The sequence below is a fragment of the Protopterus annectens genome, chromosome 3.part0 (genome assembly GCF_019279795.1).
Source record: "Protopterus annectens isolate FY-2018-M chromosome 3.part0, PAN1.0, whole genome shotgun sequence".
Classification (NCBI taxonomy): domain Eukaryota; kingdom Metazoa; phylum Chordata; order Ceratodontiformes; family Protopteridae; genus Protopterus; species Protopterus annectens.
Window position 1 is genome coordinate 136,206,145 of NC_056731.1, and position 19,418 is coordinate 136,225,562.

General features: G+C 43.1%; 1 protein-coding gene across 1 annotated transcript in view; it reads left to right on the forward strand.

Annotated features, from left to right (window-relative positions):
- MALRD1 (MAM and LDL receptor class A domain containing 1) overlaps window positions 1-19,418 on the forward strand; it is a 3,217,568-nt gene that overhangs the window by 997,329 nt on the left and 2,200,821 nt on the right. Inside the window, exon 12 of the mRNA XM_044065510.1 lies at window positions 15,646-15,859. Coding sequence (XP_043921445.1) covers window positions 15,646-15,859 — 214 coding nt within the window. The remainder of the gene's footprint in view (window positions 1-15,645; window positions 15,860-19,418) is intronic.

Genomic DNA, 19,418 nt, shown 5'->3' on the forward strand with positions numbered 1-19,418 from the left:
ACAGGCACCGGCTTCTGAGGGTGTATTCAGGCATACAGACCTGCATATTAAATCGACACCTCCTTCCTTACTAAGGCCTAAATCTCAATCCATGTCTAAAAAACCGATGCCCAGGCCACATGCTCAGGCCCCTATGCCTAAAAACCAAATGATAAAAATGGCTGAAGATCTAATAACTCTAATCAGGGGTAGTCAAACCCCCCCCCCCCCTAGAGGCCTAGGGCTGGGCTTGATTATGAATCTTCTTATCAGGATTCTGTTTCTTCTGACTCTTCTGATGATCTGGATTTGTCCATACCTACTTATGAGGATTCTGATGCAGAGGATTCTATTCCCTCTGCTTCCCCTCCTGAGGATTTTTCTTTTGGGGAAACGTTGCATACTTTAAGGGAGCATTTTCACTGGGAAAGCCAGGAATTTTCTGATTCAAAAAAGAGACTTAGGGATTTCCTTCTTCTACCTCAGCATAAGCCTTTGGCTATACCTCCTGTACTAGACATTGTTGATGATGTTTTCTCGGAATCCAGTCTGGCCACTGATTCCCTGCCTCCTGCTCCTAGTAAACCTGACAGATACTACAGGGTACCTGAGTCCCACAAGTTCCTTTTCAGAAATCCTGCTGCAGGTCCAGAGACTATTTCTCAGGAGCCCAAGGGCATTAAGGCTTCTATTGCTAAAAATCCTACCCCTTCTGATAGAGACTCCAGGGCGCTGGATAGATCAGGTAAAAAGGTTTATACTTCTCCAATCGTGGCAATCAGAGCTTTGAACTGCCAATTTCATATGTTAAAATATCAGCAACATGTTATTAGACTGCTTAAACAGAAAATGATGTTGATTCCTGACTGTGTGGAAAATAAAGATTTACAGGACTTAATGCATTCTGCTGAACAAGTTGGAAAACGTACTTTGCAATGTGGTTTGGATTCTTTAGAGGCCTCTTGCAGGGCTGCTGTTACTGGGTCTGTGCTTAGAAGGCATGCTTGGCTTAAGGAGCAATCTTTGCCTGATCATGTTAAAGCTAAATTGTTGGATGCTCCTTTATATCAGGACCACCTGTTTGGCAACAAGGCTGAAGAAGTTCTTAAAAAGATGGAAGATAAAGCTAAATCTATGCAAACTGTTAAAGATTTTTACAAGTGCAACCTCCTAGATTTAGCAGGCACTGGCCTACTAAGAACTGGTCCTTTCCAGTCCCTTCCAGGTCTTCTCAAGCCAAACCCAGACACAGCAAAAACCCCAGGTTTCAGTCCCAGGGGACTCACAGAACTAAGCAGTGGGGGGCCTCCACTTCCAAATCTGGAAATAACAAGACACCCCCTTATGGTAAACAGTCTCAATGACTTCCTTTTAAAATTCCCAAGCACTTATCTTTTGACCGCCCCTTTGGGGGGAAAGATTGCTCTTCATGCAAAGAACTGGGAACTCATAACCCAGGACAAATGGGTTTTAAATATAGTGTCCCAGGGAATAGATTTCATTTCCAAACATTGCCAACACCAAATGGGTGGCCAGACCTGCCCCCAAATCAGTGGGCAGAGGCTCACAAACAAGTACTTTCCCTCTTAAGCATGAGGGCTATTCAACTGGTACCAGAAGAGGAAAAGGGACAAGGTTTCTACTCCAGACTTTTTCTGGTACCCAGAAAAGACAAATCATGGCATTCAATCCTGGACCTGTCTACTCTAAACACCTTTCGGGAGATTCCAAAATTCAAGATGCTGACTCTTCACCATTTACTTCCTATGCTAGGCAAAGATGCTTGGTTGGCAACACTAGATTTAAAAGAAGCATACCTGCACATCCCAATCAGGGAATCTTGCAGAAGATACCTACGCTTCAAAGCAGGCTGCACACATTATCAGTTCTCTGCACTGTCCTTTGGCTTGTCTACCATGCCCAGGGTATTCACAAAGTGACTTGCTCCAGTTATTGCATTTTGCAGACAAAGAAGTATTCAAATATACTCATACCTGGACGATTGTCTAATTCAGGCAGAAAGCCAGGGCATACTTTTGAATCATCTGGCGCTTGTAAAAAGTGTTCTAACTTGTCTGGGGTACACCATAAATGAAAAGAAATCACAACTGGTACGCTGTCAACAAATTACATTACTGGGAGCAAGCTTGAATACAACTTCCCAGATGGCTTACCTCATGTCAGAAAAGCAAATTCATTTGGTAACCTATTTCAAACAAGTGGCCACAAAAACCCTGCTATCTGCTAGACAAATACTGCAAGCCTTGGGGTTCATGACCTCCTGCATTCTTCTAAATCCATATGCAAGACTGCATATGAGGAAACTACAGTGGCATATAAAAAGCCTATGGAGTCAACATTCTCACAGCCTGGAAACAATGATTCCTATCATACCTTGCCTATGCCTAGAGTTCCTCTGGTGGGTAGAGGCCTGCCACCAAAATAAGGGACTACCATTTACACTACCCCCTGCCACCCAAACCCTAAAAACAGATGCATCAGACTATGCATGGGAGGCTCACCTGGCAGGGAAGTGCATTCAGGGCAAATGGAACCCAAGTCAAATGCACTTACATATCAATCAAAAAGAAGTGTTTGCTCTACAGAATGCTCTGACAGCCTTCAAGGACTACATTCTTCCAGGACAACTAATGGTAAAGACGGACACCACCATGGTTATGTGGTACATAAACAAGCAGGGGGGTACACATTCCTACCCCCTCTGCAGACTAGCCATGGCATTGTGGAACACAGCCTTGAGCTACCAAGTGCACCTACAAACTCAATTCCTGCCAGGAAAATTAAATACACTGGCAGACGGACTAAGCAGAAACCTCATGGACCCACACGAGTGGAAACTGAAACCAAGGATTTTCCAACATGTTGACAAGTGAATGGGGAGCCCAGACATAGATCTATTTGCCTCCCCCTAGAACTACCAGTTGGACATGTTTTGCACAAGGACTTCCCACAAACAAGCCTGAGAAGTGGATGTTCTGTCCTTCAGCTGGAAAAACAGTCTACACCTTCCCCCCGCTGCCTCTGCTCTCCAAAATTCTACTAAAAGTCAAACAGGACAAACCAAGGATGATCTTGATTGCTTCAGACTAGCCGCGTCAACACTGGTACCCTCTCCTGTGCAGTGTGTTGCAGTTATCTCCATGGCACCTGCCTCAGACCCCTTCCCTGCTGTCTCAGCAGGAGAACCAAATTCTGAACCCTCAGCTTCCAACATTGAACCTTGCAGCCTGGCTAATCACTTAAATTCACCCTTATCATCCCTCAGCAAACCTGTGATGGATGTCATCTTAGAGGCAAGGAGACCTAGTACTAGAAAATCTTATGCTGAAAAATGGAAAAGATTCTGTGCCTGGAACCAATCTCAAGGGATGAGCACAGCAGCACCCAGTTTACCTCAGATTTTGCGATACTTAACTGAGATGCTTCACAAGGGCCTGTCTTTTTCCTCCATTAAAATTCATGCCTCAGCCATTTCAGCTCATTATAACACAGAGCATCCCCTCTTCTCTCATCCTCTGCTCAAGCAGTACCTCAGAGGGGTCAAAAACATGAGACCACCCAGGAGAGCTCCGACCCCTGCCTGGGACCTTAACTTTGTATTGGAAAAACTCACTGTACCTCCTTTTGAACCAGCTGCTACTGCAGACTTAAAATTTCTTTCTTGGAAAACAGCTTTCCTTTTAGCAATCACTTCAGCTAGAAGGATATCCGAATTACAGGCCCTTATGGCAGTGGAGCCTTTCATCATCTTTCATGCAGAGAGGGTGTCACTCAGGACCAATCCATCCTTCATGCCCAAAGTGGTATCCAGTGTGGCTCTTAATCAGTCCATTCATTTGCCAACCTTCTTTTCCAATCCACAGGACAAAGGGGAACAGATTCTGCATTCCTTGGATGTGCACAGACAACTTAGATTCTACTTGGACAGGACTAAACCTTGAAGAAAATCTGAATGACTGTTGGTAGCATTTGCTGCAGGGGCAGAGGGGAAAGCTATTTCAAAACAAACTATTTCTAAATGGATAAGCTATTGCATTCATTTCTGTTATAAACACCATGGAAAACATATCCTCCAGGGGATCAGATCTCACTCCACCAGGGCTGCATCTACTTCTGCAGCCTTTCTCAGAGGTGTTCCTACCAGGGACATCCTAGAAGCTGCTACCTGGAGTTCTGTACGTACTTTCACCAAGCATTATCATTTGCCAATTTTCTCTAAATCCATTGCTGGATTTGCAACTGCTGTCTTGCAGGGCCTTGTAGCTGGCCCTAATGCTATATAAACTCCTCCTCCCAACCATAGCTTTGGGAATCTACCCAAATGTAATGACTGCAACAGTGAAACACGAAGAACATAGTACAGTTGTGTACACTTACCATAAATGTAGATGTTCAAGTGTATTCACTGTTGCGGTCTTGGTTACCCTCTCTCCAGCCCCCTAATTTCTTCTGGCTATACCTCTAGTTTCCTTTACTATGCTTAAAAGCCTTTTTGGTGTATTTGCTTTTTGTTGGAGGTATACCTTTATGTTTTTATGTTTATTTGCTCCCCATTAGGGGGGCACCTGACATCTGGGGCAAGAAAAACTGATGTAATGGCATCGGCTGCATGTTTTATACCCCTGACGACCTGACGTCATGGAAGAAGGGACAGCAACCGATGCAGGACCCAATACTTTGTTAATCAGGCCGACTAAGGGCAACCTGCAAGCAGATTACCCAAATGTAATGACTGCAACAGTGAATACACTCAGACATCTACATTTATGGTAAGTGTACACAACTGTACTTTCTAGCTCCTGCTCACAGTGACAGACAAGGGCCAACACCACCAGGATGTTCCCAGGTAGTGGAGTGTGTTTCCATGCTATTGGCTATGGGAATGTTACCACACCTGTTCCACATGCAATCGGCTAGGGAAGGCCTGCAATACATGCAGAGGCCATCAGCTAATCATGAGCATCATGTTAAATACACATGCTGCTGCCTAAGCAATGCAGTTGTGGGCCTCCGCATCCACCAGAGAGGGTGTGGGGGAGGCAGACAGAGACAAATACATGTCAGGGAGGGGTGGAAGGTAAAACCAATGCATGTTTGTGTCACACACCTATCAGCACAGGGTATCAAATATCCAACAGCTCAACAGCTATGTAGTGCTATCACAGTCTGATGCTGTTATTGGATGCACCGCATGGGTTATCTGGTGGGGAGCACTCAGAACATATATGTGTTGGTGAGTGACATCTGCTACAGGGATATGGTAGATATACAGTAGGTGATGTACATGTGCCTGTCTGCATGAACAGGTGCCAGCGTCAGCACAGGCACACTCACACAGGGACGCACACACATTAACACATTTGGCAGAGCCAGGAGTGCAACCCGTCGATAATGGGATTGCCATAACACATCAATGTGCAGGGAACACATGCACCACACGGGTGATACGGAGGTCATATAGGCAGTGGGTATGAGGGGGGTGTCAGACATAAGGCAGCATGCTTCACTGTGCCCTGGGGGGAGTAGTACATGTGGATGTGGACATACGCACCATACAACACACACACAAACACACAGGGTCCAGTCCGGACATGCATGGGTGCATGTCTGCATGGGTGTGTGCTGGCCAACAGTACCAGCAGGCTATATAAGGGTAGGTGATGGGTATATCTTGCTATCAGCCCACATGACAATGGTCTGCATTGTGGAACAGGCCTTTAGCTTCTACATTTGCCTGCACAGGTGGATATTGCATCTATCTTCCAGGCACCTGGGTGACTATTGTATGTGGCCAATGCTGTGCATCACTTGCCATGTATGCGTTCCCTAGTCCCTGACTTGGATGGTGTCTAGGATGTGCACACATCCCACATGCATGTACAGTGACACATGGAACTGTACCTGGGGTGTCTGGACCATACTGTGAACACAACTTATCATCAGATGTGCCAGTCTTGCCCATGTGTGGCAAGGAGTGGTACTGGTCAGCAGATTTACCCTGCACCCACATTGATAGCATGCTAACAGCATTTCCTGATGTCAGTGTCATCTGTCCATGCAGGCCATATTGTCAGGCATGGTATGTCCGTTGTGAGTCACATGTGAAGGCACAGTAGGGTTGCTAACTGTGATTGGCAGGCCTTTATGTCACATGTATGGGTATGGCTTTGCACCCCAGCCTCTCAGCCATTTACATCTGTTATCCCTGTATGGTTGACATTGTGATATATAGTAGGGCCACCATAAATGAAATTAGCAAAACCCCTCCACATTGCCCACAGACTCACAACCACCTCTACACAGGACATGAGTTACAAACACACACACACACCTGTCATGTCTGGGAGTAGAACCCCTATGTAGCTGGTTTACTACTCTACAGCACTACATAGTTATATTGCATGCCACGGACATTACTGAAGTTCATCTTCCCCAAAGGTGTATTTCACAAGTAATGACATCAGCAGGACTACCAAAGTAGGGCATTTGTAATGTACTGCGAGTGAGTAGCCTATAATGCATTGCTCCATACACAGTCACTGAAACACACACATCACATCCGTAACTGTCATGGATGGAGATGGAAAACTACCACCATTATAAATCACACTACAGCAGTACGCAGTTACAGAATGTGCTACAGCAATTACTGGGCTATCAATTTCCTAGAGGTGTACTTCTAGATGAGTGACATCGGCAGCCTTGGCAAGGTAGTGTATTTGTATTGTATGGAGTGTGAGTAGCCTAAAAAGCATTGCTCTCTATCCAGTGAGACACACACACACACACACACACACACACACACACACACACACACACACACACATGCTAGGGTTGGGGTTCGAACATCTACCTAACTAGTTTATCACACTACAGCAGTACACAGTTACAGGACATGCCACGGCGATTACTGGGCTATTAATTTCCCAGAGGTGTACTTCTAGATGAGCAACGTCAGCAACCTTGGCAAAGTAGTATATTTGTATTGTATAGAGTGTGAGTAGCCTAAAAAGCATTGCTCTCTAACCAGTAAGACACACACACACAGGCTCACACAGTTGCCAGGGCTGGGGTTCGAACACCTACCTAATTAGTTTATCACACTACAGCAGTATGCTGTTACAGGACATGCCACGGCGATTACTGGGCTATAAGTTTCCCAGAGGTGTACTTCTAGATGAGTGACATCAGCAGCCTTGGCAAAGTAGTGTATTTGTATTGTATGGAGTGTGGGTAGCCTAAAAAGCATTGCTCTCTACCCAGTCAGACACACACAGATTCACATACAAACGCACACAGTTGCCAGGGCTGGAGTTCGAACACATACCTAACTAGTTTATCACACTACAGCAGTACGCAGTTACAGGATGTGCCACAGTGATTACGGGGCTATCATGTTCCCAGAGGTGTACTTCTAGGTGAGTGACATCAGCAGCCTTACCATAGTTTAATATATGTATTGCACTGAGTGTGAGTAGCCTAACAAGCATTTCACTCTACAGTCAGAGGCAGACAGGCACACACACAAACACATACTCACACAATTAACAGGCCTGGGGTTAGTACTACTACCTAACTACTCTGTCACTACAGCAGTATGCAGTTATGGGACATGCCATGCATTTTACTGAGCTATAGCTCTCCCAAAGGTGTAATACACATTGGATGACCTCAGCAGGCTTGTCATACTACTGCTATGGGGAGGGAAGTTTGTGCATGGGCAATCCCCCATTCATGTAGGGGTTGACATGCCACATGCGGGCACACACGGGGTCTTATGCCACAGGTGCATGTATATAGCTACTAAATGGCTGCTTCCTTGTACAGTCTTGTTGCACAGCTGGCACGTACACCACATAGTCTGTCATGCTGACAGGTACTGGTGACTAGTATCCGCAGTGGGTTACATCTGCACCTCGTGTGTTGGGGGCCCTTAGGCTGTGTGCCAGTTGGGACAGGCCCGCATGGCTCCTTGTCACAGTCACCCTCTTCCACACATCCATGCCCATGTGCCTGTGGCTTATTATAGTGTGTTGTCCTTACATATTTGTCTGCATTCCTATCCACTGTGTGTGCAAGGCAGGAGTGGTGCATACTGACGTATTCAAACTGAGAACTGCAACTTCCAGATGTGTCTGGTCCACTGGTGTTTGCAGACATGGCCTTCATGTGTTTGTGTGTGTGAGCATGCCCAGTATGACCTCTCAGTATGTTGTTGACTGACATTGCCTTCATTCCTCTAAGTGTGTGAGCATGCCCAGTATGGCCATCTGTGTTGCATGTGTGGACCACGTCCAGGTTGTTTGTACTGCGGTGCTGACCTTTTGTTGTACACCAATGGATAGCATGCTGTGTCTCCAGGGTATCCATCCATCATTTGCCATTGACTGCTGCTACATTTTTGCATAGTGGGGGGGGGGGCACCTGACTGTTTCTACTGTTCTACACAGGAGTGGGGGGGCACACCTGACTGTTACTCTATGTGTATGTTGGATGGGGGGGCGCACCTGACACTTGTACAGATTTGCTAGGACTGTACTGGTAAGTCAGGTACTCCATTCCAGTCTGTAGTCTTACCTATCCTGCTGGCTAGGGCTTACCAGTGTAGAACAGATCCTAGTTTGTTTATCTACATATTAGTATCTGACTTTCTAGCCTTCACAACTTACATCTGACTGCCTGGCCTGCTTCGGTCTGTCTTTGTAGGCCTGGGGGAGGGGTTAACCATAGGTCACATTCGGAAGCCATAGTACAGCCATTTGTTTGTGTTTGTCTTCACCTGTCCTGCTGGCTGAGACTGTTGCTGGGTATGTGATCCTTCCTGACTAGTATGTGTGGCTCTTATGGACACCCCTGTTGCTCAGGCCATATCCTGCAGTGGGTTTTGTCACCCTGTATAGTACTGGCTACTGTGGTGACTCCAGTATGTGTTACAGATCTCATGCTGCCACTTTGGGTGTCTACTCTCTGCTGCCTTGACATCCAGCCACCCAATTCCCTTGCATGTTCACATCCACACCATAGCTACAGGTAAAAACACACATTCTACTCCATTTGACAATTGGTAGGTTGACTGACTTAACTTGAGGGTGTGCCGGACTTGAGGATGGTGCTGGAGAGCTGCCTATGTCGGATGCACATAGTAAATTTCCTATACATGGTTAGGCACAATTAATGTCATGTTTGGCATCCCTTTTACTGTCTGTGCAAGTCAGAGAGAGGTGTCATTCCCTGGGGCTGTACTGTGTCAGTGCATATGCTGTGCGTTGCCTCTTTGCCAAGGCCAAGGCATACTGGGCATGCCCCCTTCTGCTTACTGGAGCAGGCTCAGGTTGTTCCTCCTCCGAGCCACTCTTTTCCTGTACAGGCGTTGGCATTGGTGGGGGGCTGTGTGGCCCTGCCCCATGCTGTTCCTGCTGCAGCTGTTTCCACAGGATCATATTGTGTAGCATAGCACATGCCGTTCCTATTTGGGTACATGTAGCTGGTGAATACTGCAGGGCTCCACCGGATGTGTCCAGACACCAGAACCATGACCTGAGCATCCCAAACACATGCTCTATTATATGTATGGCCTGTGTGTCTGCATCATTATGGCATTGTTGTTCAGGTGTGTGTGCATTTCTGATGGGTGTCATCAGCCACAGCTCCAATGGGTACCCAGCATCCCCCCACTAGGTGACCGTAGGGGATGTCCACATCGTCAAATCTGTGGTACAGCTGCGTCAGTTGCCATATTGTGAATCATCATAACTTCCAGGGCAGCCAGCATGTACATTCAATATAATGCCCTGGGCATCACATACGACCTGGCAGTTGATGGAGGGGATGCCCCTGTGGTTGATGTAGACCCTACCCTGCTCACCGGGTGGTGCTTTGATGCATAAGTTCATGCAGTCTATAGCACACACTACCCCAGGGTAGTTATCTATTTGGTGGAAGAGACGCAAACTGCGGGTCAACACCTCACGTGTGTTGAGGAAATATACGTGCTCACTGGCATGTGCTGACATAGCCTCCAGTAATTGGTGAAATACTCTGGATGCTGATGCCTGTGAGATGCCCATGTTATCCCCAGTTGTAGATTGGGAGGCACCTGTGGCTAGTATACCTGGGCCTACACATACCTTGGTATCCACTGGGATGGGTTCCCCTCGGCCAGTGTGGTGTGTCAGCTGTGGCCTGCACAGCTCAACGATTTGCTGTAGGAGGTCTCTGTCCACCCTATAGTGCTCCACTACCTCCAGCTCATGTAGCCCTTGGTAGGTTACCCTGGGTCTGTACACTCTTCTCTGTCTCCTCACTGTGGGCTGCTCAGCAGCATTGACATCCTCACCATCCTCAGCCTCTTGCAAATGTTGTTCTATGTTGCCTGCTGCAGCCCATCTCATTTTGTAGGTTTGGTTTTAAAACTTCTCTGCTTGTATACACCAGTAGTGTAGAGTGTGGAAAAACCAGGGCGGTAGGTGTTTGCTTGGTTTATAGTGGTGCTCTGGGCTGGGCTGGTCTGCTTCTTGTGTGATTAGCTGATTCTGATACATTTCACCTGGCAGCTAAACTAGGTCTCCTTGATTACCTTCCTACTGCTGTTTTCCCTTCCCATTGCCTCCCTGTTTAGGCCCGTGTGCGTGCAGCGCAAATGGAGTGCTCAAATGTGCACGGAGCTGCTTTTTCCTGGTTTAACTTCCTTTTTCTTCCTGTACAACCTGGTGCGCAGCGCGCCCACCCACTTACACTTTGTAAAGAGTGCTAGGCAGGTTTAGACACACCCCTAGTTCAGCTGTGCTACGCTAGGAGCAATCCCGAGCCACAGGTCTCCAATCCACTTGCAGTATGCCTGACACACCCTCCATGATGTCACCTATATCCTAGTCTTGCACCAAGCTATTTATACTTTTACACTTCTGGGACCTGCCTCTCACCCTGGGAAAATCTGGGATTCACTAACCTTTCCATCATTTACATTGGATTGCCTACTAATGCATAGCTACATGTCCCACACTGAGCCTCCCCCCTTAGCAACCATTACGCAATGGCCAGGTTGTCTCCTGACAGCCATTGACTTGCATGTATTAATTTCCCCCCGATCCCGTTTGAGCATTGGGTTACCACCTGTCCCACATTGCGAGGGACAGTCCCTCTTTGGGCAGTTGTGTCCTGACAAAAAATTGTAAAAGTGGCAAATGTCCTGAGATTTTAGGACAAAATTATTTCCTATATTTTATGTAATAGTTGCATAAAACAGTTATTCTGTATCTAAAATACCTAAATGTTATAAGAAACAGAATAAGCAACTAAAATGCTACAAGAATAAGCTTTTATTTAGGCAAAAAAGTTAAGTTCTAACCTTTGTACTGACCGTGGGTATGTGTCAGCCTGTAAAATCTGGTTTGTACCAAAAATGTCCCACTTTGGCCAATTGAAAAGGTCGTAACTCTATTTGAGCGTCGCTGCCCTATGCTTAACTGGGCAGGATCGGCGAAAATAAAATTAAATGTTGTTTATTTTTTTTTCTTTTACATTTTGCCATGCCAGTGGCCTTCTACTTGGACATTGGCATGCTTTCTCAATGATATGTAGCCTTTATTTGGAGCTGTCATTGCTCCATTTTGTAGATTACTGAACTATACTCGGTTACTAACCGAGTACATTTCTGCACACTGCACTCATCCTGCACGGATGGCTGCCAGCTTCCTGGATCGCATATTACCCTCATTTGCATGGTTTTCACCTGCAAATGAGGGTAATTTGCATACATGAGCTCGGTTCGTGCAGGATTAGCCTAAAAGCTCACGTGCACGTCCCGGGAGCTCGTACCTGGATCGCACATCAGCCATATTGCCGAAAATAGCTCTTAAACTAATCCTGCACACTATAAAAGGCTTCATAAATCCGGGGGCTGGTCTTGACAGAAGTAGAACCAGAACTCCATAATACCTGTTAAGGCAATCAAAGAAAATAACTTTAATAACTGTCTGCACGACTACAACTTTGCACAGGAAAATATCTAATTTATTTTAGAAATGTAATTACTGTCACTTCATTCTCAGGAGTTCTTGTTCAAAATGAAGTAGCGTAAGTGAGGAAACTGAATTGTAAAAAACAATAGGGAGGGATAGTTATCAGTGCAGGAGTGAATAATGTTAAACAAAGTTGTTTAGATGAGTTTAAGTAGTCTGATGACATTATATCCCTAGAGTGACACTGGTTTTTGTTAAATCCTTCATTCCCATGGCTTAGAACCACAGTTACATGAAGCTGTTAGATACAATATTTTGTTCCGGTGAAGATGTAAGAGTTTTCATGTTTTAGGAATATATGGTGAGGAAAACTATAATATGTCATGCATGACTGCCAGCATTCTCTCTTATTTTGCAGTGACAATGTTTGCTCTATGATACTACACTTTTACCAAGATGAAAGGCAAAATTGTGTAGTATAATGCTTATTAATGAAAGAAGTTTAATGTATAAATTTAATTAATTTTTTACATAATGTTTACGCAAAGTAAATGCCCGTTTAATGACAAAAACTTCCTTTCAAAAATAGAAAAGAGCAACATCATTTTAATGGTTGTGCTACATACTATAATTGTAGACAGGAGCACCTCTTTATACAAAACTGCACATATATATCTATATATATATATATATATATATATATATATATATATATATATATATATATATACATCTAAAACTATATCCTGCAGTAGGAACAGTCAGCAGCATGACTCCACCCAACATGCCCTTAGATTTGGTGCTGTACCCAGCCTCAAGAAGGAGATAGTTGAGGGCAAAAGGAAAGGTCAGTGTACCTGTTTATGGAGATGGGAACACTGGGAAAGGTGGGAAGTGAAAAATAATACTAATAATAATAATAATAATAATAATAATAATAAAAATAATAGATAAAGACTCTGCTCCATTCCTGGCAGAGATAGTCAGTATGCTGTAGGACAGGAGAAGAACCCCCCACACACACACACACACACACACACTTACATTCATTCTTTCCTTGTGCAGCTCTGAACTATTTCGATAGATTTTGATTTTTCCACTGTTTTCCAGGACAACATGCTAACCCATCAAAAGTACTTGGTTTGACTAATTAAAGGATCTTATTGCTCACGCCTTAACTTATTTATATCCAAGTGTTTTTACCCAAATGTAGAAAGAGGACTCATGAACCTCACTCTCCAAGGGCCTCTTCATTCATCTCCTATGAAATGCTGACATTTTCTGCGTCTAGAGATGCTAAAGTAGTTGGTCTAACATTTTAGGTGGCATAACCTCCTTGCCTCAGATTAGCATGGTTCACTTTTAGAAAATCAACTATGATGGCATTATGACATTTTTACAGACCTTGTACTGATCAATATATATTCTGGCAGAATGGGAGACATGGATTTCATAATCCTAAACTTGCAGTTTTACCCATCATTCCTTAATCTTGCATTATACCAAGAAGAGTATGGTCTCTAAAGGCCTTCTCCTCCACATCTTGTTCTCCAGCCACCTAAACATCCAGAAAATAGCACTCAGACTGGAAGCCTCCTGTGTGATGCTAGACTTAACCAATGTAGAATTGCCCCAACTGTCCTTTCTTGGTACTGTTTTCTATTCTATTTATTTATCCACTGCACTATTTCCTCAACAATACCAAATGTTTTTTATATGCATGTCATCTAGTTATGTGATGTTCAGACAAATATCATACCATAGTTTATAAAATTGGATCTCATAGCAATTACATGGTGTCAGGAAAGATTCATAATAGTTAGTGATGTGAAAAATAGTTTAACATTGTTAGTATACTCTACCTGGAAGAGCAGTCAATGCTCCTTTATAAAACAGGTAAACTTGAAAAAGGTTAATAGCGCCACACACCTTGGAATTTTGCTTAATAATTCCATAGCCTTGAAGGCCCACCTATAACTGACCACTGAGAGAGTCACTACTCACTTATGCAGCTGATACCTCCTTCAGATAATCTATATTCTGGTGTCCTCCAGCAAGGAAGATGATAAAAGGCTGTGGAATCCTTATTCTTTAGATGGAATATAGGCTTCCATGAAATTACTCAAACTCGTGCTGGTGGTGTCAAATTTTTATAAATTCTGCAGAAGAAAATATTGTGTGTGTGTGTGTGTGTGTGTGTGTGTGTGTGTGTGTGTGTGTGTGTGTGTGTGTGTGTGTGTGTGTGTGTGTGTGTGTGTGTGTGTGTGTGTGTGTGTGTGTGTGTGTGTGTGTGTGTGTGTGTGTGTGTGTGTGTGTGTGTGTGTGTGTGTGTGTGTGTGTGTGTGTGTGTGTGTGCTCGCATGCTCACATGTGTGCATGCACCTTTCTTGCAACAGCCAGTCCTGGAGAACTGCAGTTTTTTAGATCACGCCTGCTAACTCTTTTTCTTGGATATCGGGAGGGGTCTTACCCTTTGCTCATTCACATTCAAGCTTTAGTCTTCCACAAACTACTCACTTTTCTCATCTATTTACTTCTAGTCCTTGAAAACACAGTCTTCTAAAATCATGCTACAGTGAGGCCTCAGACTTGTACCTTTACAAAGCACATCTCAATCTGTATTGAGCCTTATCAGCATAAGGCCTACTGACTTTGGGAATCCAATATTCAGCTCTTACAGAAGTTTCAGAATATTTTTTTTGTGATCCTTTGGCATATTTAGTTGTAGGACATTTGCAAATGTTTCTCCTTACAAATATTACCAATGAGTTTCTCACCATTTGCCTGACTTCTACAAAGATAAACCAATGACTTCAATAGTGTGCCTAATTTATGCTGAGCTATGACGATAAATATGTTTTGAAATATATTTTTCTAATTACTCTCTATAATATTATTCCCATATGAGAACAAACACACCTTTGCACTAGATAAAATTCAGCAAATAATCCAAAGTGAACTGTGACCGTTTATTAATATAACAAAAGCAGTTGAGCATTTTCATCCTGAAACAGGAATTTTGCAAAACTGAAATGCATTAGAATTTCTTGTTGCACCTCATTTGACTGGTTTCCATAGTGCTCATTAACATTATATTTCCTTGTATACATTTCACTGAACACCTTTGTGTGTTATTTCACAATCATTTCTTACTCAGTCTTCGTTGTAACATAATATGCATGCATTGTTTCTATTATGATGCAACTTGTAGACTGTACATTTACAATCCCTTTCAAACGTGGTCACTCTACTGTCTTAGACAGGTGTTTTTCTATTATCTGTAATGGCTTACATTTGTCATATAACTGAAAAATATGACTAAAAATGATCCATGTTGAATCAGTCAGCTGAAAAGTTATCAATTAATAGGAAAACACACATTATCTTTTCATATTCAAAATAAAATCTCTCTCTACAAGAAGTAAAACACACAGGTCTGCAGCTAAAACAGACTAAAGTAGTTATCACTGCACAACTGAAATGTATAGTTCTTTTTTTCTTTACATTATTTACTGTGCTAGAAATGTGACCTGCATGATAATAAAACTTGCTAAAAATGACTGACAAAACAAAATCCAAAATTGCTGTGTTGGCTTATGTTCTTACATGTTATACTAATTTGCTGCAAGGATAGGAAAATGTCTTCGGGGAGCTGCTGTATTGATAACATTTTCTCTCTCACCAGATTATCCTGAGGGCAAAACGTGGTGTGAGTTATGTTGGAGATGTAACGGTAGATGATATTGCCTTTGAGGATTGCTCCCCTCTGCAGCTGACAGAAAAAGCTTGTTCTACTGATGAATATACATGTGCCAACAAGTACTGCGTCCCTAAAGATAACTTGTGTGATTTTGTTAATGACTGTGGTGACCACTCAGATGAAAGCCCATTAATATGCAGTAAGTACATTGAGCATGCTAGCAAAATAGTACAGTTCTAATTAGGAAAATGAATGTGAATTCCACAAAAATATCTTAAGAAAAAAAAAGGAAGCATTTCTTCAACATGCTCTGACAAGATACATTATTATGTTTTAAACTACTATACGGTATCATTTTTCTATATCAGTTGTGACTTCTAGTTGCAAATAATGTATAAAACATTGGAAATTCACCTCTTTTATAGTAGATATGTCATCTCAAAGGAATCTTTTAATACAAAAAAGGCTAAAGGCTGATGAATACTGCAGGCATATAGGTTAGTACGAGGCTTACTGCCTTTGTGGGCCATTTTAAGCCTAGCCAATTACCCATTGTGAGAATCAAACCCTACACCTTGTGTCTGCAAGGTAAATACCTTAACCACTATGCCAAATATGCTCCCAAAGGAGCAGTCCAAGGACTGAACACTCAACATGGTTTAGGGGAAGACCCCCTCAGAAGCACAGGGAGAAGATGCAAATGCCAAACAGGCATTAGCCAGAGGTCAGGACTAAAATGTATACTTTGTGCATGGGAGGCAAACACCTTAACCATTGTGCTAACCCTTCTCTCCTCTACAAGTCATTGGTGAATTGGTAACATACTTAGAATTGATTAATGTAATAATGTGCCATTGTGTTTTACTGTTTCAAGGCTTTGGCTTACATTTCCAGATTGCTGGTTCAAATACAACTTCTAGTTTCTCCCTGTGTGATTTATGTAAACACACACTCACGCAGATATATAGATATATTGCAGCTAAAAAAAGCAGATCATTAGATGCCTATCTACTGGAGTTCCCCATACTTGTTTCTCCTTTGCAGAAAGCATTATTGTGCCAAACCTGTGGTGTATTGAGAGTTACTCATTCATTCATCTAGTTTGTGTTTGAAGATCAGGTGCAAATTTCTTTGGTTAATAGGAAGGCAAAGTTTATTCCTGAAGAAAGGAATTCTTTCAGAGAGGTGGCACTCACACTAGCAGGTTATTTTTATGTACTGGTAGAGGTTTCGTTTTCTTGAACTAGTGTTCATGGTGCTACAAGATTTGCAGACATGTAAGAAGTCATACTGGATAGGGTGTGATGAGACTTCAAATGCTAGGCAGAGGTCACCACACAAGACTTTTATATGAGACAAAAATGTCATGGAATTTATGCCCTTGATCTTGTCTTTTTTTTCTCAAAATGGGTTAGGCCTTTGGACAAGTTTATTATGAGTGAAACATTACATTTTATTAGGGGCCTAACAATGGAGTAATTGAGAAGGGTATGATAAAGTATTTAAACCTAGAAGATATTCATTTGGTGATCAGCCTGGCTAGGTAGAAGGATTTTCTAACAATAGTAGCTATACAGTGGCTGAAGGAGAGATTACTGTTGACAAAATTGCCAAGGCCCTGACAACTGTGTTGACTTATGCTGCACTTTCTGGTATTTAATTTTAGACTATGGCTCTAGCATATTTTTTGTATATGTTAATCCTCTTATTGGATATAGGTGTCCAAAAGTATAGCATATTAATTTGCACCCAGTGCTGTCTCCTGATCTGAAGCCCCTCCAAAAAAAAATCTTTTCTACTGGTATATGAGGAGCTCTTGCTTTTCTCTTTGTAAACTGTAGCTCCTACTTGCTATTTTTGTAGCAATCAGATGCTACAGTTTATACCATGCAGTGAGACGTGAAGAACAATTAGGATTATCCTATTTCACTCCCTAACACTTTGCATCGCGGCAGGGGCCCCCTTCATCCCATCCTAGATACACTGCTGTTGGTCCCCTCCAGAGAGCTGACTTAGGGTGACAGACATCTGCAAACTGGTTCAGCCTAAGACCTTTGACATCAGTTTTAAGATTAGAGAAGTATATACCAACTAGGAGCAGACCAATTTGGAACTATGGGAATGCCAATAGTAACAAGACATTTAGAGGACTGCATATTCAAAGTGTGATTTGTTAGGCTACATAAAAGTTTAAATTTAGACATATTCCTTTGTCTATAATTCCTGCTTGTAGAATGGTATCAAAGATCTTGGCAAGATCAAAGTATACTGTCTATTTCAATTTGCAGTAGTAACTTTATATATATATATATATATATATATATATATATATATATATATATATTTTTTTTTTTTTTTTTTTGCCTGTTACTGATGACTTCAAGCTACCCCGCTGATCCACCTGTATAATTCCTCCTTGACTTTTCAAACACTGGAAGTTCCCCAGTGTAATTTGTACAGGGAGGAGTTCTCTGACTGGCAGTGGCCTCCACATTGGAGTCCCTTAATCTGTGACAGGTATGAGATATCTGGACACTGAGACTGGAAAAGGGAATGAGTGTGGAACAACCATGATGAGGCCTACAGGGTTTGTCTGTTGTTGTAAATGTCCTTCCCTTAGCATGCTGACAGTATCTATGTGTTTGACTGGTTCAGGAATGGAAACAATGGGTTTGAACATTTGCTCCGACTTCCATCCCTACAGGATAGTCACATCTTTTCTATCATTCCCCCACCTCCAGCCCAGGTCCTCTATAAGATGCTCTGTCTACTCTCACCCCACAGAATAGGCACCCTCACCCACCTTGACTCAGTCAAGCTCCCAAAATACTAATTAATCTGGGGTACCTAGGCCAAAGTTAGTGCTTTATTCTTGTACATCACCAGCGGATTTGTCTTACTAACTTTATCTATGTAGTCTACTAAGTTAAACTGGCAGGATCTTATCTTCAGAAACCCAGAGTAGTTTGAGTCTAGGGATGGGAAGTTGACAGTAGCACTGTTTATAGGTTTGACAATAGGTTCATAGGTTGGTACTGGGCCATCTGCCCGAAGGCATATATTAGCCCAGCCACATTGTGCGGTATTCACCGCCCCTTTAGCAGTTCCCTAGACCCTTGTACTAGCAGCTAGTACCCTTGGCCCCTATCTAGTAGTGCTGTTGGTGTGATCCCCGGTGTGAACTTTCTGTTACCCATCCACTCATCAAGGTTCCTCTTGAAGTGTGATTGTGAGGGGCTCTGTCTTATGTAGATCAGGACCCTGTTCCATAGTAAGGGAAGTCTTTGTGAAGGAAATCTATCCCTCCAGCATGTTTTATTCATTGTTGTGTTGAGGTTTATATCCCTAGAGCGTGTAGCTCAATTAGATTTGTTTTTTCTAAGATGGAGCATGTTCAACAATTCTGGGTTGGCCATGGCTCTGTACGTTAGACAGAGATCGCCTTTGAGAAAGCGGTATGCAACAGAGAACAGTCTTAGCTTTTTCAATCGTGCTGCATAGGGCAACTGTTTGAGGCCAGTAATCCTCTTGGTTAGGTAACTCTGTGGTCTCTCCAGCTGCTGGAGATGTCTAGGCAGGTACATTCCAATTGGTGCATTGTACTCAATAATGGGTCTGATGAGGGAAGAGTAGAGGGGCACCATTACATCCTTAGATCTTGATGCGAACTCTTTCGTGATCAGATGGGTCACATAGAAGGATTTTCTAACCACTTTGGCAACATGGTTATCAAAGGAAAGCTGACTATCTACTTGGGT